This window comes from Balaenoptera musculus, chromosome 4 (assembly GCF_009873245.2).
Source record: "Balaenoptera musculus isolate JJ_BM4_2016_0621 chromosome 4, mBalMus1.pri.v3, whole genome shotgun sequence".
NCBI lineage: Eukaryota > Metazoa > Chordata > Mammalia > Artiodactyla > Balaenopteridae > Balaenoptera > Balaenoptera musculus.
The window spans coordinates 130,966,012-130,982,395 of NC_045788.1; the positions used below are offsets into that span (position 1 = coordinate 130,966,012).

At 38.2% G+C, this 16,384-nt stretch overlaps 1 protein-coding gene across 1 annotated transcript; it reads right to left on the bottom strand.

The window, feature by feature from the left end:
• Nucleotides 1-826: 826 nt before the first annotated feature.
• Nucleotides 827-7,033, bottom strand: LOC118893861 (keratin-associated protein 8-1). The gene is given in 3 exon segments (XM_036849469.1): nt 827-939; nt 942-998; nt 7,018-7,033. Coding segments are annotated over 3 exon segments (186 nt in total).
• Between the last annotated feature and the right edge of the window lie 9,351 nt (nt 7,034-16,384).

The following is a 16,384-nucleotide window of genomic DNA, read 5'->3' on the forward strand; positions in this document are numbered from 1 at the left end:
AGCTGTAAAGTAGATACCGTAGGTGGTTTGAGATAAGGGATTTATCCTTCCCCTAAAAGACTCTCAGACTCCTAAAATACATCTATAGCTATTCTAGATGCCCCAGAATCCTTAAATAGGGGACATAACATTTTATTCTACAATCCTTAGTCCCTGGGAGAGGGAACATAGTGGGTTTCATTTGCACTAATATAGAAATAAGTGAAATAGGCCATCAATGTTCTGTTCTCTTGAAGAGGAGCAGGAGTGGTGAGATGGTACACCAAGCAATGAATGGTGTACCATTGGCACCAGAATTGGAGGTGGATGTCATAGAGTTAAAGGAAGGTTAAGATAGGATTTTTTTAATCATAAGCAAACCCCTCTTGCCTGCTTATCACAAAAGATCGAGGATTATTTGCTTTCTCACTGCTTCTAACACGCACATGAGAAAAATAAATCCACTTCCCTCCCCACTCAATGTACCAAAAAATATGCACCCACCAAAAAAGGAAACTCCACTCAGGTGAGAATATTATGATGGTTGAGACAAGTTTTTTGAGAATTTGACAGACACATCCACAACTTGATGATGACAAACGTCATGAGCATGGTGAAAAATTCAAAAGTAATACATGTTTGGGTGTCAAGTTTCTGCAAATGTCCCCACAAACATCATCCAGGGAAGGTGGCTGGAGGCATCAAGTGATTTTTCATTTTCTTCCCTTGAGACTCTGGTGCTAGGTCTGAAAAGCAGCAACTAGGAGGTTGATGAGCACATGAGGACCTGGAATTATGCCTCTCAGCCTTGGGAGAGAAGATTCCATGCCTCGGGTATTTCAGCAAATCAATAGAGAGCAAATGGCCAGAATCTTCTGTAGTCGAAAACCCCACAGCCATTGTAGCCATAGCCAAAACCATAGCCCACTGGGGAGTGGGTGCTGACGTAGCCACACCATCACTATACCCCAGGGGGTAGCTGTAGCTGCCCCAGTAGCATCCTGGGAAGACAGTCAGTGCTGGAGAAGTTGTTATAGCACATGGTGTCTGGAGTTGGGGGCTTAGATAGCAGTGGAATGCGTTTCCTCAGTGTGATGGATTCCCTACTCTCCATCCTCCTTTATATACCCTGGCTATGGGGTGTGGCGGAAAACACAAGGCGTCATTTTCATTGACACCAGTTTGCTTCACGAATAGCTCATTTGTTTGTTTTGCTTGCTTAAGACATCTTTACACTTGCTTAAGAAATTTCTCATGTGGTAGAACACAGGGACAGGATTCCTTCAAATAAATTGTGTCCCTTCATTAAAATACGCGTTGCAGAGACTTCAAAGCACTGGGTCTTGTAGGTCCTAGATACAAGCCTCTGTGAGCAGGCGTTACAATACCAAGAAATTTTCTGACGTTGTTAACTGTTATTCAGTCCTCTTGCTCTTTGAATGTCCATACCACACAGTTGGAATTCAAAAAATACGTGTTGAATAAATTAATAAATGAAATAACAAATACATAGTAAGACAGCCTCAAAATGGAGATATTTCTTAGTATTCACCTGATTAAAGAATTTTTTTGCAGTATGCAAGATGAATGCCAAAGAGTTCATTGGAAAGACTCCTTTTTTCCCCTCTATCTATAGCTACCATGTTTACAAAACTGGATATAATTTTAATTTTAATTATAGTACCTGCCTGAACTATATTTAACATCACATTTCTAAACCACTGCCTGAACTAATAATCTTGTAATTATAAAAAAAAAAAACGGAGCTTGTGGATTGATCCTAGAAATAAATTGCCAAATATCATCTGTTGGTCTACTATGCTTTTCAAAGTAAATGTTGAAAATAATAACAGGATAAAAACAGAAATATTAATGGGAAATTTTACCTTAAAATGTACACTATTTTCTTCCATTAGATCTAATAAAACCAGATTATCTAACAAATGTGATGATCTTGTAAAGAGCCAGGTGACAATATTAAATCAAAGTTATTTCACTTTTAGAATGATCATGCATCCCAGGATTGGGAAAGAAAATAATTCTTCTCTCTAAATGGAAACTTCGTCCTCAAATATGAATTAAAGGAGGAATAAGATTGATCAAACCCATCTTGGGTCATGCAAGACTTAAAAAATTATTCTCAGATACCTGCATTGATATTCCTCAGAATGGCACTTAAGAGAAAATTTACAGAAAATACAGCAAAAGAGGACATATGGCACGGAAATAAAAAGGCACAGAACTGCAAGGAATCATTCTTAGAAAGGCACAGAACAGATACATATTACATACTAGCCCCCAAAATTTTACTTTAGATCTCAGATGTAAATTTCCTTCCTGTTGCTAGCAGCTAAGACCTAAATTTCTGGAGGCATATAGAGGTCACAGGCTGACTCCAAGGACAAGGTGGGACACTTGGAAAAATGCAAAACTGTGACAGTGTTTCAACCACTAATTGGTTAATTATAACAGAGGTACTTTTGAAAATACACCGTGCTCTTGCACCATCCTTGATCACGAACAAAGCTGTATGACCACCTAGGGTGATTCAGCATTTAAAATTCAAACACTTCATGTGACTTATAGCTAAATAAGGCCAGGGAATTACAATTAGCTTCACTCACAAAATATAAAGGCATTCAACAGCAGATCCTTCTCTAAAAATCATAGAATAATTTATGTCTTATTTCTGCCGTCATCACATTGCCCTGCTCCATAAAGAAAAAAACTGGTAATATTTGGAAAAAAAGAAAAATTGAACAAAAATATCATTGTACAATGGAAAGAAAAAAAGATTGAGTTAATGTTAAAATTCAGTTATGATGCTCTGTTTAAATAAGGTCCCCTCTCACTTGCCTACCCAGTCTGACAATATGCTAGCTTTGCCCTGCAGGGCACAATACCCAACTCTGTATCTGAGTAGTAATGGTGAATAAAAATTAAAATATGTTGTCTTTTTAAAAACTTAAGCCGTATTTACAAAGAGCATTCAGAATTTTCTCTAGAAATTCTGCAGAAAATCATAACACAAGAAAATTTTAGGGAAATACATGCTTTATCAAGTTATTTAAAAACAAAATTGGTAGCTAGCTTAACCTTACACTGGGTCTATGAAAGCTTTATTATAATATAGGTTTATCTAGGGATGATCCAGGTTTTGTAGAGCCTGAAGTTTATGCAATGTTGAGAAGCCTCTTAATGAAAAACAGTAAACATAAAAATATAAAATTCAGTACAAAAATAAACATTTGTTAAATTGATAAATCAAATTTAAACACTAATAAAAGTCACAAATATTATAAAATTTTGAAAAAATGTTTTTACTACATAACTGCCTGACACGCTTCTATAATATTTTTTCCATAGACGAGCTTTGGGCTCCACCATTTCAAATTTTTTCTTCCACTACTCATTCTACGCTGGATGCCATGGGCTAATACATACTGAGATGTGACTTCTGGTCCTGCACATTCATGTCACAAATTCTGAGTGAATTGGAAGAGTAGATGGGAGAGAATTCCTGGAAGCCATCACCATACATGGATGGCTAGAGATAGCCTAATTAGACACAGAAATAACTGAAAACCACATAAATCTATCTCCCATATCCAAATTCAACTTCTCCTTAGCTAGATCACAGAAAGGTCCGTGGTCTCTCTAATGCCTTCCAACTTGAGGGGAAGTGTGAGTGTAGGGAACCCCAGGTGGAAAGCAGCAGCGGGCTAAACCAATTGCAGTTAAAATGTCTTACTTTTGTGAGTTTCTCAAAAACTAGGGTCATTTGACATGGAGGTTTGAAAAACAGAAAAATATTATATTCTCATATATGAGATGACATGGTATTGAACAAATCATTGCTGGGTATTTATTGGTTTAGATAAAGTTCATGACCCTTTATCTTTTAATAACAATGTTAAGATGTTATTTAATAAATACTCTGATTTCTTCTTTCACATTTCTTTGATTTCAAATAAAATGTGACATGAATAAAGATAGGGAAAAACCTTGCTCTTTGATTTTCTACAAAGGAGCAAGAATGTATTGTGTACAGATCATAGAAATAGAGTCAATTCCAGTGTGCACGATAAAACAGTTCTCGTCTTATCAGTTTCAGATATAAAGTTTCCAGCTTCAAGATATTATAATTCATTAAAAATGAGAGAAAAATTACAAGGGAATGTTTTAAATGAATTTTAGAATATACATCAGTGTTACTCTATAATATAAAAATTATATTTCATTCTTTTCATTTATTCCTACAAATATTTATTGAGCATCTCCTATATTCCAGGCATGTTGTTAGGTGCTAGAAATCTAAAGACAAATTAGAAATGGTAATTACATGGAAAATGATAAATAAATGAACATGCAATGTTATATGTTCTACCCTGGAAGTCCACACTGCCCTCTTGTAGACTTCAGGGGGTGAAACAGAGAGTGGACAATTCTACGTGATGTAAGGGGTAATGTCCATGGAAAGCTTCATTATGAAAGGGATAGATATTTGAACTGGGTCTTGAAAATGGACATCAGTTAGGAAGATAGTGGATTTAGAGGATATTCTAGAAAGAAGTGTTTGAAGCAAAGTCTTAACGGTGTTAAATAGTACAATGCCTTCCAAGAGACATTGATCATTCAGTGGGGCCGTAGCCTTGCATGTGACAGAAGAATTAATGGAAGTTGGAGCTGGAGAGACAGTCAGGGGACATATGAGACTGTGTGTTTTGTGGAGGAAAAGGGAGTCACTCGTACACTAAGCTAGGGTTGGCATAATCAGTTCTGCATTTTAGAGAGATCACTACTCTGACAGTGTGGAAGATGAATTAGAATTGGGAAACCCTGGAGGTATGAAGACCAGGTTTAAAATTGTATCCTTTAGGCATTATTTTGGCTACAAGTAACCAAAAAAACAAGAAAAACAAAAAACAAAACCAGCTGAAAGTTGCTAAATGAAAATAGTTTATTTTTCACAAATAATGGAAAATGAGAGCGTAAGCAATTCCAGGTTGCTCCAGGGCTTGACAACGTCAGGGTTCAGAGGTGTGATTCTCTGTCTTCTCATGGCTGCAAAATCACTGCAGCAGGTCAATGCTTCAGATTCGTTCACATCAACATCTAAAAATAGAGGAGTTAAAAAAAAAAAAGGACTTCTCTCAAAGCTCCTTTTCATTGTGCAATGAGCAGGAATTCATTTCCTATTTGTCTTCCAATGGATTCCTTTTATGTCCCATTGTCCAGAATTGAATCATATCCCAGGGTCGAATGACAAGGGAAGCTAGAAAAGTTGTATTGGGCACTTTCTGCCCGGATCATGTGAAGCAGGCTCTGGCAACCTAGAAGAAGGAGGAAGAATAGTCACTGGATTGATAATCAGTTACACAAAAGCTACTTCACTAACTAGGTGGCAGTATTAGCAAGGGGATGAAATTAAGAATTGTTAGGGAGGTAGATTTAACAAGTGGGTTAACAACCATCTATCAGGATCATATCCCTACCAGGAATTCTGATGCAAGACATCCGTGGAAGACACTGGGAGAAGGAATACCAAAGGGCAGTGCTTCTCAATCATTCTCCCATTACGGCATCAAAGTACATCATTACACATCTTTAGTGTACAGTGGGATAATCTGACAAGACTCACTGGGAAGAGATAGCCATCCTGGGAGCTCTGGCACCCCAGGTCCTGTCCAGATCAGCTGGAGGACTAAGAGCCGCAACACTCTGGCACACCTGTAATTCAGTGCTGAGGTCCTCCCATTGGAAGGCTCTGTAAGGTATTTGGGACAATTAGAGACAATACAATAGCCAGTAGAGACAACATCTAATCATTGCTGCAAGAAGAAAATAAAGAAAATTTTCATGCTTCCAGAATGTAAAGTTATCCCAAGGAGGTTGCTTGCTTAGACCCTTGATTTAAAATCCTCCTAACGCCTTTGGGTTACTATTATCTGGTAATCAGACACTGAGACCCTCAAAATATGACTTCCTTTCAGGCAATTTACTAACTTGCATACAAAATTTAATTATTGTTGTCTAGGGCCTCATATTCAGAAATTGCATCTGGTTTTTGATATGAAATTAAGATTTACACCCAGCAGTGAGGTGATACCATCTGAATAATAAGAATCTCGACACCTAGGAGTCACCCTTGACACCCCCCTCCCCTGCATTTGCAAATCCAGTCTGTCACAAAGTGCTGTCACTTTTACCTTCTAACACTCTCTTGGATCCATTAATTTCTATCAATGTCCACTTCATTACTCTATTTCTTATTGTTTCCTAATGCTACAAATTACCACAAACTTGGTGACTAAAAAAGACACAAATTTATTATCACAAATTCCAAGAGCCAGAAGTCTGAAATTAAGGTGTCGGCATAGCCAGTTCCTTCTGAAAGCTCTGAGGGGAGAATCTGTTTTCTGGCCTGTTTCAGCTTCTATAGGTGGCCTGCATTCTTTGGCCTGTGACCACTTCCTTTCATCACTCCAATCTCTCACTTCTATCATCCCATCTCCTACTACTGACTCTGACCCTCCTGCCACCCTCTTATAAGGACCCTTGTGATTACATTGGGCCCACCTGGATAATCCAAAATAATCTCCCCATATGAAGATCTTTAACTTAATCACTTCTGCCAAGCCCCATTTACCATGTAAGGTAACATTTTCATGGGTTGCAGAAATTCAGAGTGGACAACTCTGGGGGCAGCTTATTCAGCCTGGCACACTACCTACTTCAAGCTACCAGCTTATGTACCTACACCGCTATGGTGACTGCAAAACTAATCAAGTTGACAGTTTCCCTCCTTACACACTGCTTCCCATTGCCAAAGTGTTTACAAAATGTAGATCTGGTTACAATACAAACACACACACACAAACAAACATTAAAAATATTTCAGGACTTCCCTGGTGGTGCTGTGGTTAAGAATCCACCTGCCAATGCAGGGAACAAGGGTTCAACCCCTGGTCTAGGAAGATCCCATATGCTGTGGAGCAACCAAGCCTGCGAGCCACAACTACTGAGCTCGCACACCACAACTACAGAAGCTCATGTTCCCTAGAGCCTGTATGCCGCAACTACTGAGCCCATGTGCTGCAACTACTGAAGCCCCCATGCTCTAGGGCCTGTGTGCCACAATACTGAGCCCGAGTGCCGCAACTACTGAAGCTCACGTGCCTGGAGCCCGTGTTCTGCAATGAGAAGCCACCACAATGAGAAGCCCACACATCACAACAAAGAGTAGCCCCCACTCTCAGCAAATAGAGAAAAGCCTGCGCACAGCAACAAAGACCCAACACAGCCAAAAAATAATAATAATTTTTAAAAAATTCAGTAGCATCCCATTGCTTTTTAGATTTTTTTTTAATCTTTAATCTGACCTAAAAGCCCTCAACTCACTCTGATTAGACATCATTGACTATCTTAGATCTTCAAATATATCATATGTCTTGCCACTTTCTGTTTGTTCTACATGGAATTATCTTCCCTCCTCTGTCCTCCTCAGCTCCCATCAACCTTCAGATATTAGTTCAATCACTTCCCTTGGGAAGCCTTTCTGTGGTCCCTGAGTAGCCAAAGTCCACCTACACTATCATAGTGGCCACCATCTCCCTCCTACTTGTAGTCCTTTAACCTTTATTTGTGTGATTAATACCTGCCTCAGCAACATGCTTGTTTCAAGGAGAGCAAAAATGACGTCTTTAATCAGCCCTGATTCCTCAGTGCCTAGATCACTACTGGGCATGATGTAGGTTTTCAATGAATATCAGTTGAATAAATGAGTGAATGAATGAATATTCCAAGTCAAATTTGGTCACTCATTTGCTGTAAGAATTTATGCAAATCACTTGCCTGGGTCCCAAGTCTTTCGACTGTAACAGGAGGTAAGTTGACAACCTGGGACTCACCACCTTAGCCATTGAATGATCCTAACATCAAAATTACTGATAAGCTAAGATTACAATTCAACCCTCTCCCACTGGATTTTGTCAATTAAGCATGCAACTATATAGAGTACTTTTGTTCACTGTGTTACACAGCCCTGCTAAGACACACTCATGAGCACCCAGCTGCCATCACTTTAAAACACAAAATGCAGTGACGGAATCGCAGAAGAGAAATGTTGAAACCTCTACAAGACATTCCACCACAGTAGTTTCAAAGTTTAGTCTGTGCAAGAATCTCCTTGGATACTTGTTTAATATGCATATTTCTGAGCTCTGTTCCTGTAGATTCTGATTGCCTGGATCTGTGCTGGGGCCTAGGAATCAGCATTTTAAATAAGCAGCCCAAGTGATTCCAATAACATGCTTTGGAGGAATTCCCTGGCAGTCCAGTGGTTAGGACTCAGTGCTTTCACTGCCGTAGCCTGGGTTCAATAATTGGTCGGGGAACCAAGATCCCGCAAGCCACGTGGCACGCCAAAAAATAAATAAATAAAGTGCTTTGGTCACTCCTCGAGAAATTTGTACTGTTCAATGGTTAGCCATCTGAAAAAGTGTCCTCTTTAACAAAACACACAACTTAAAATGGGATGAGTGTAAAATGGTGAAGGAGAAAAAGGAGACACCTTCTTAGCCAGGATTAATAAGCAGAGTTGATGTAACTTATTATCATGGGCAACTTTGCTCCCCAGGGGACTTGGCAATGTCTAGAGACAATTTCACTTGTCATGACTGGTGAGATGCTTCTTTGCCAGGGATGTTGCCAAACATTCTGCAATGCATCAAACACTCCCCTCCCCCCAGCAACAAAAAACTATCCAGCCCAAAATGTCAACAGAGCCAAAGTCAAAAACGCTGGTCTAAAGTCAAGATCATATGCAGTTAAATATGACTGCCATGCAACATACCCCAAAAATGTCACATGACATGGGCCAGAACTTGCCAACCAAGACTTGGGACTAACTTGAGACACAATTTCAACGCCTTGCTATCTCAGCACTTTTGGAGCTAAGCCACATTGTGAGGCTACTTAGTTAATTATCAGAGCAAGCACCTAATTAACGAAGCTTGCTATTTGATGTAGAACCCATGTGGTTTTCTTAAGAAATAATGTGACATCACAACAATGCCTGGATGCGTAATAGGCCCACTGACTCTGGTCAGAAGCATTTCACATGTGTTTCAGAATCAATATGAAAAAGAAATTCCAAGGAAAGTACATTTTTTCTGCAAGCTTTTAGTCACTAGTGGGATCTGAAGGTCCTTTTTAGCATCTACCCTCTACTCCTGCTGATGCAAAATGGAGGAGCTGAGGTCTACTACTTGTGACACAAAGAGAGAGTTAGAGCCAGAAACTGGAAATGTGTATAAAATTAAAGCATAGAACCAACCAGCAAGCTGAGTTAGTGAAAAGGATCAAGTATGAGAAGTTATGGTCTGTTGTGCTACCTCAGTGCTAAGACAGACTTGCTGATGAGTAGAAGCATGACATTTCAACTTGCTTGTTAGCCACCCTTTGGAAGGCCTGAGATCGTGTTCTTCTGATGACCTTGAAAATAGTGTTTCCTATTGCAGCCAAACAAAAAATGATGGCAAGTTCAATCTACTAAAAACATCATTTCTTCAAAGTCTTTGCTGACCAAAAACTAAATATAAAAACAAATAAATTTAAATTTAAAAAATTAGGACCTGTGTCCCAAAGATTTCTTTATCTTAAAATTTAAGGCTGTTCATTAGGAAAGTGTTGAAAATTCTGTCATTGCAACCAAGTGCGTAGGACATAGAAGCTTCAAAATGGAAATAATGAGGCATAAAGCAGATTATTAAAAGGGGAGGATGATTGGAAAGAGAAGAAAATGGAACAGAATACTGTAATGCAAATATCGTTGTCAAAGATAATGTCAGGCGCCTCAGAGGCAAGTCAAGGAATTGAAAAGGAATTGGTGTCTGAGGAATAACAGGGTATTTTTAGAGACAACCATATTCAACATACTCAGGAGTCATATAACATTCTGAGTGGTCTCTGCCTGGCAGGCCTTAGAAGCAAGAAATATTTCCATTTATCTAATAGAAAGCTCTTCTGCTATAATTTTAAGTGCTTTTTTTCTATTCTCAATAAAAATGAAAAAACATAAACTAGTATTTCTGTAAATAGCAATAAAAAATTGAACAAAAGTATAGGAAAATAATTTTTTAACTTTCCTTTTTTGCTGAAAATGTTAACACCATTTCATCAACACTTTAAACATCAACAATGAGATATGTCTCCTTCTCTACTTATTTTGGGATAAGAATCAACAGGACTTGGGCCAGTACTCAAATTGTATGTGCACACAAATCACTGGGATCTTGTCAATGTGCAGAGTATAATTTGGAAGAGGAAAACCTGAGATTGTGCATTTTGAACAAGTTCCCAGGTGATGCCCATATTTCTTGTCTGCTGACCATATTTTAAGTAGCAAGGGAGTAGGCTTTTTCCTCTATGGCTTTAAATAATTATATTAGTTCAACAAATATTTATCAGGTGTCTGGGATACAGCACTGGTGATAGAACATTGAATAAAGCATGGTGCTTGTCCTCAAAAACCTTACAGCATACAGGCTACAGTGAAGGAATCAGACCTGCCAATTAATAATGGTGAGAAAGATGAACAGCAGCCCTGAAAACACTAATGGTAAACCAGAGCGTTCCCTGATTCCCACACACAATCTTCAGAACATCAAATCAGACAAGGTCACTCTGTGACAATGATGGAGAGAGACAAAAAACAAGACCACTCTGTAGCCATACCAGAGAACTGATGAAAACAAGAACACTATACAAACCACAAAAATGACTAAACATCATCTTCAGTGACTACTGCTTTTTTACCAATGACAGCTTTAGCTTTGTTCCACTTCCTCAGTAAAAGTTGTTAAAATACCCATCATAGAATTAGGTCTGTTTCCTGATGTTACGTCTGGGAAGTGGACTAATGGGCCCCCAAAGATGCCGCCATCCTAATTCCAGAGCCTGTGAATATGTTATATTACATGGCAAAAGGGCTTTGAGGTTGTTAATCCACAAGCCTAGAGGTAGAGAAATTATTCTGGATTATCTGGGTGGGCCCAATGTAATCAAAAGGATCCTTAAAGTGAAAGAGGAAGGTAGGAGGGTCAGAGTCAGATCAGGGAGAGAGATTTGAAGATGCTATGCTACTGTCTTTGAAGGTGAAGGAAGGAGACACAAACCAAGGAACTGGGGCAGCATCTTGAATCTGGAAAAGGCAAGGAAATGAAATCCCGCACAATGAATACAGCCCTACCAATACCTTGACTTTTGAACTTCTGACCTCTAAAATTGTAAGAGTAAATTTGTGTTGTTTTAAACCACTAACTTTGTGGAAATTTTTTACGGACGATATCCAATCCAGAAGAGACCACTGCCTCCTTTAATCCTCTCCAAAATCAACTCCTTCAAGCCCAAATCCTAGAACAAGCCCCTCCTAACCCTCTTATTGGGACATCCTACAGTTTCTCATTTGCATGATCTCCATCATCACAGTAAGTCATAAGCCCAACTTTGTTTGACTACGATGTGTTCCAGGTGGTCTTGGTTGGTGGGCAGAGAGTAGTGTGAGCACTGCCATATTAAAGTAAACAGAGGTGAAGCTTTTCAGTCGGAACAAGGGAGGACCCCTGGGGTAGAGGAAGGCCTTCTGAAAGCTCCGTAGGAGTTCACTGGATGAAGAAGAGGGCAGAAGACAGCAAAGAACCATTGCAGGAGAAAGGGAAGCATGTTATAACGAAGTAGGAAATGAGACTAGAGAAATTGGTGTTCTTATGAGCCACTAACTGATCTTTATCTTGAAATCAGTAAGTAACCACAAAATAACCAGAGTTTGTGAAAGAAAGTCATGTTATTAGATTGGCATTTTGAGAGATGATTTCATCTGTGGTATGGAAGATGGTTTGGAGATTGCCTGGCAGACCAGATAGGCAGCAGGTGTATTAATCCAGGCAAGAAACGATAAGGGTATGAATGGAGGCAGAAATTAGGAGTGAAGATCTGCCACCATTTTGTAGAGATAATGGGATGGGAAAACCTAAGGACTTGGTACCAAGGTAAAGAATGAAGCCTAATAATTATTAAGATTATTTGGCAAGCTTATGAAAATACTGGAGGACCTTCATAACCTCATTTAGGGTCAAATCAGTAAGCACATAATGAATGTTTTGCCTCTGTTATCAGTGGTAGAATAATGTGCTTGGAAGGAATCAGAAGACCTCAGCTTGATACCTTGGCTCAAGGCTCAGCTTTCCCAGTTGGTAAATATTTGCCCAGTTGGGAAAATTACTTAATTTCCGTCAAATTCCTAATGATACCTATTTCCCAAGACAATTGTCAGAATTAAATAAAATTCTATGGATGTATTCTGTAAACTGTAAATCAATATGTACATTTAGGTACAGTTATTTATGGCATAAGAAGTGCATTAGGGACTTCCCTGGTGGTCCAGTGGTTGGGACTTCGCCTTCCAGTGTAGGGGGTGTGGGTTCAACCCCTGGTTGGGGAGCTAAGATCCCACATGCCTTGCAGCCAAAAACCCAAATCATAGAGCAGAAGCAATATTGTGACAAATTCAATAAAGACTTTAAAAATGGTCCACAAAAAAAAAAAAAAAAAAAAAAGTGCATCAAGCAGGGATACTTCTGGGAAAGAGTTCTATAGCTTTAAAAGTGTTGTATGGAGGGAGGGGGAATTCCCTGGTAGTCCAGTGGTTAGGACTCAGCACTTTCACTGCCATGGCCCAGCTTCAACCCCTGGTCAGGGAACTAAGATCCCACATGCCATGCGGCCAAAAATATATATATGATATTTTATATCTATATATACATGATATATATATAATTTATATATATGACATATATTAAATATATAAAGTATATATTATATATTATTATATTATATGTATGATTGTTATATATTGCATAATATATTAATATATAATATATATTAAATATATATCTCATATATATGATAGAGTGGAGAGATGGATTTAGAGTCAGATCATCCTTAGCTAGCTATAGCTTGACATTTTCTTTACAAATGAATGATGCAGCCTCAAACAAATTAAACTTTTCGACACTGGTTTCCTCTTCAGTAATATAGTAGATAATGAAATCTGCCTCAAAAAACCTGTTATTGTTTTATTAAAATTATCTCTTGTTGTATCTGTTACATAATTACTACAGGAGAAAAAGAGATCAGTTTTTGTTGTACTTAATCCCTGCTTGTCCCTCATTAAGGTCTTTATGTTCGGTTCAAGATGACAGGTGGACCAACCATACAGATATTTTTCCTTCCCCTTCCCTAGAACCCATTAAATTATAGCAAAGGCTGGAAGCCAACAATGACAGAGAGAATTGTAGGGACAACATCAATTGAGGGGAGATTAACTAAAGGTCTGGATGATGGAAAGGAGATGAAGGGAAAACAGAAAGAAGGAGAAGCTATGAGAGGAGGGCACTACAGCAACAGTAAGCTGATCTTCCCTTCAATTTCCCAGGGAGGATTGGGCCTCAGAACGCTAAGAAAAATACCAGGATTGGGGTTGAAACAGAGATAAGGTGGTTAAATGAAAATCTCGTTGAAGAACAGGGCGGGGTACTAGGGCAACTTGTGTTGTCACTTGAACTTTAGAGCAAAACTTTAGATCTTTATACACTTAAACTTTAGATCTTTACGCATTTGAGGACTTCATCCAGCCTAAATGTCAGCCACCCCTCTCTTACCCTAAAGTGAATTCTGCCTGTCAATGAACTTTTCCACCATACCCAGAGCTCCAGTGCAGCTCGTCAGTGTGTCATTATTAAATCTGAAAGAATGACTGACAATCATAGCAATGACTGTTATAACATATGAGAGGATAGAAATTAGCATATGTAGCAATGATACCATAGCAATAAGTACACTTAACACCTATATCATACTTTCTTAATACCAGTCTTCACCTAAGGGATCTAGCACTTCCATGACTGAAGGAGAAAAGTTCAAGATGAGCCTGGAATATCTTGTTGAGCCAGAAAGGAAGGCATTGATCAAATAGCAATGGGGGCCATTTCTGAAGGACAAAGGAGCCAGCATGAAGATGTCCCCTCTCTCCAAATCTGGGACAATTTGAGCATCAAAATTAATAATAATAATAATGGATGGTAACACATTGAGTAAGATAAGAATCCTCAAGCCCATATTGATATAGATATTGATACTAATAAATAAGCACACAAAAAATAAGTGGGGAGAAGAGAAATTTCTTTCTTACGTAGAATGCCAAATAATAAATATAGAAGGAATTAGAAAATTAGAAAATTGTGAATGGATCCTAAAATAGTGGGTGAAAGTTTGATAAGGAATAGAATATTTACATAGTGTCGAAGTATCGACACAAATTAATTATTAATTACAAAGGGAGAAATAGCAAATTTGCAGTGAAGAAACGTGAAGGACACTACTTTCATCAAGTGATCAAGGTAACCACCAACCAAATTTACATGAACCAACATAAAGTGTCTCTTGATACAATGCAATGAAAAGGATACAGCGTCACTTCTATGGCATTTCTACCAAAAAATGCTAAACATGAATCTAATCATGAGGAAAGTTGGATAAACCCAAATCAAGGGATATATATAAATATATATATACATGTATACCTTATTATAGGCTGTCTCATATTTTGGGTCCTTGTAAGGAAATGAGTCTTTGGATAATCATTTATAACATGTTAATTGACATAAAACAGGAGACTATTAAATTTCCTGTGAATATTGAATAAAGTATATTTAACTCTTGAGGGTCAGAATTGTGTTTTATTTATCTCTCTGTCCCCAAATTTTAGGACAATGTTTGGTGTTGTAGCTGCTTGGTGAGTGTCTGTTGAATGAGTATCTCTTGAAGATAGTCAGTGTCTCAGGCCAGAGATTGCTGCAGGTTTTTACAGTGCCTCAAGTTTTAACACAGTGGCCAGAGCCCAATAACTTCATACATAAATGAATTTTATATTGGACTCTACAATATTCTGCACCCATAAAGCAGAGATTTAACAAATCAATGAACAGTTATTGAGCATCTTCTCTGACACAGGCAGGGGTGCAATAAATACTTGATACATGAATGCATGAGCTTTCATTCAAACAGAGCAGAGGTTTCTCAGGAAAGAAGATAAGCATTTTCTAAGTGCAGACCACATATCATTTCAAGTGCTTTTGATGGCAACTATCATTCCAAAGAATAAATGCTTCATTTTAATACAGCTATATATATAATCAAAGGTGAAGAAGGTAGGAAAAATAAAACCCATCAATCAAAAAGGGAAAAAAATACTATGTGATTTTAGCTGTCGGCTTCCCTTTACTGACCAAATCTTAGAATGTGTTAAAAACAGAGTGTCATAACTCAGTCCATTTAGTGAACTTTTTCCAACAGTTTATGGGGTTCAAATCTCTCTAGACTGTGTTCTATAAACAGCAGGAAAAGGGGAAAAAACAAGATGGAATTGTGTCACTAATGAAAGGAGGAAAGAAATGTTTTTTAACATTCAACAACTAAGAAATGTTCCTGTTTATAATCAGCATAGAGAAACACTAACAACTGCGGTGTACAGACTGTACAGTTGACTCTTGAACAGAGTGGGTTTGAACTTCAAAGGCCCACTTATATGTGGATATTTTTTAATAGTAAATACTATAGCACTACACAATCCACAGCTGGTTGAATCCACAGAGTCAGAGAGAATCTCAGATACAGAGGGCTGAACATAAACTATACATGGATTAACCCCTGCATTGTTCAAGGGTCATCTGTATTTGGATTAAATTTAGGACTTTTTAAAGGAATTTTTAACAATTGGAATCTCAACATAAAGGGACAAAATTATTAGGCATCACCTTATCTTGGTGTACAGTCTGAAATCAGAATAAGATTTGATTGAAGTTCACCATTACAGGTTGAAAGTGGTTGATGAGTGCAAAAAAAACCAAACAAACAAAAAAGCATCGTAAAATAAACAACCAGAACAAAAATATTTGTGCTAAATGAATTTGATTTATTGAGGCAAACAGCAAAACCCCTTCCTACTCACACCTAATTGTAATGCATTGATGTTGATGTAGAGTTTAATGATACATGGGCAGAGCGACCATAAGAGACAAACTGCCTGCTTCACTAGTAAAAATTCAGGTATATCAGAGAAATGTATCTTGCTTTGGCTGTAGATGAGTATCAGTTCAGCATTTTATGCCTGGATGACTTGTTCAGCATCATCAAAGACCAGGATTTCAGCAAGAAGTCAGCGAGAAGATGGAAGATGTATCTTTCAAGCATACCTGGAAGCAGGAAGACAGACTTTGTTTTTCAGGTTGTTCTGTGCACAGAGTAATGATCGAAGAGTCCTGTAGTCATCCGGAGCCATGGTCCA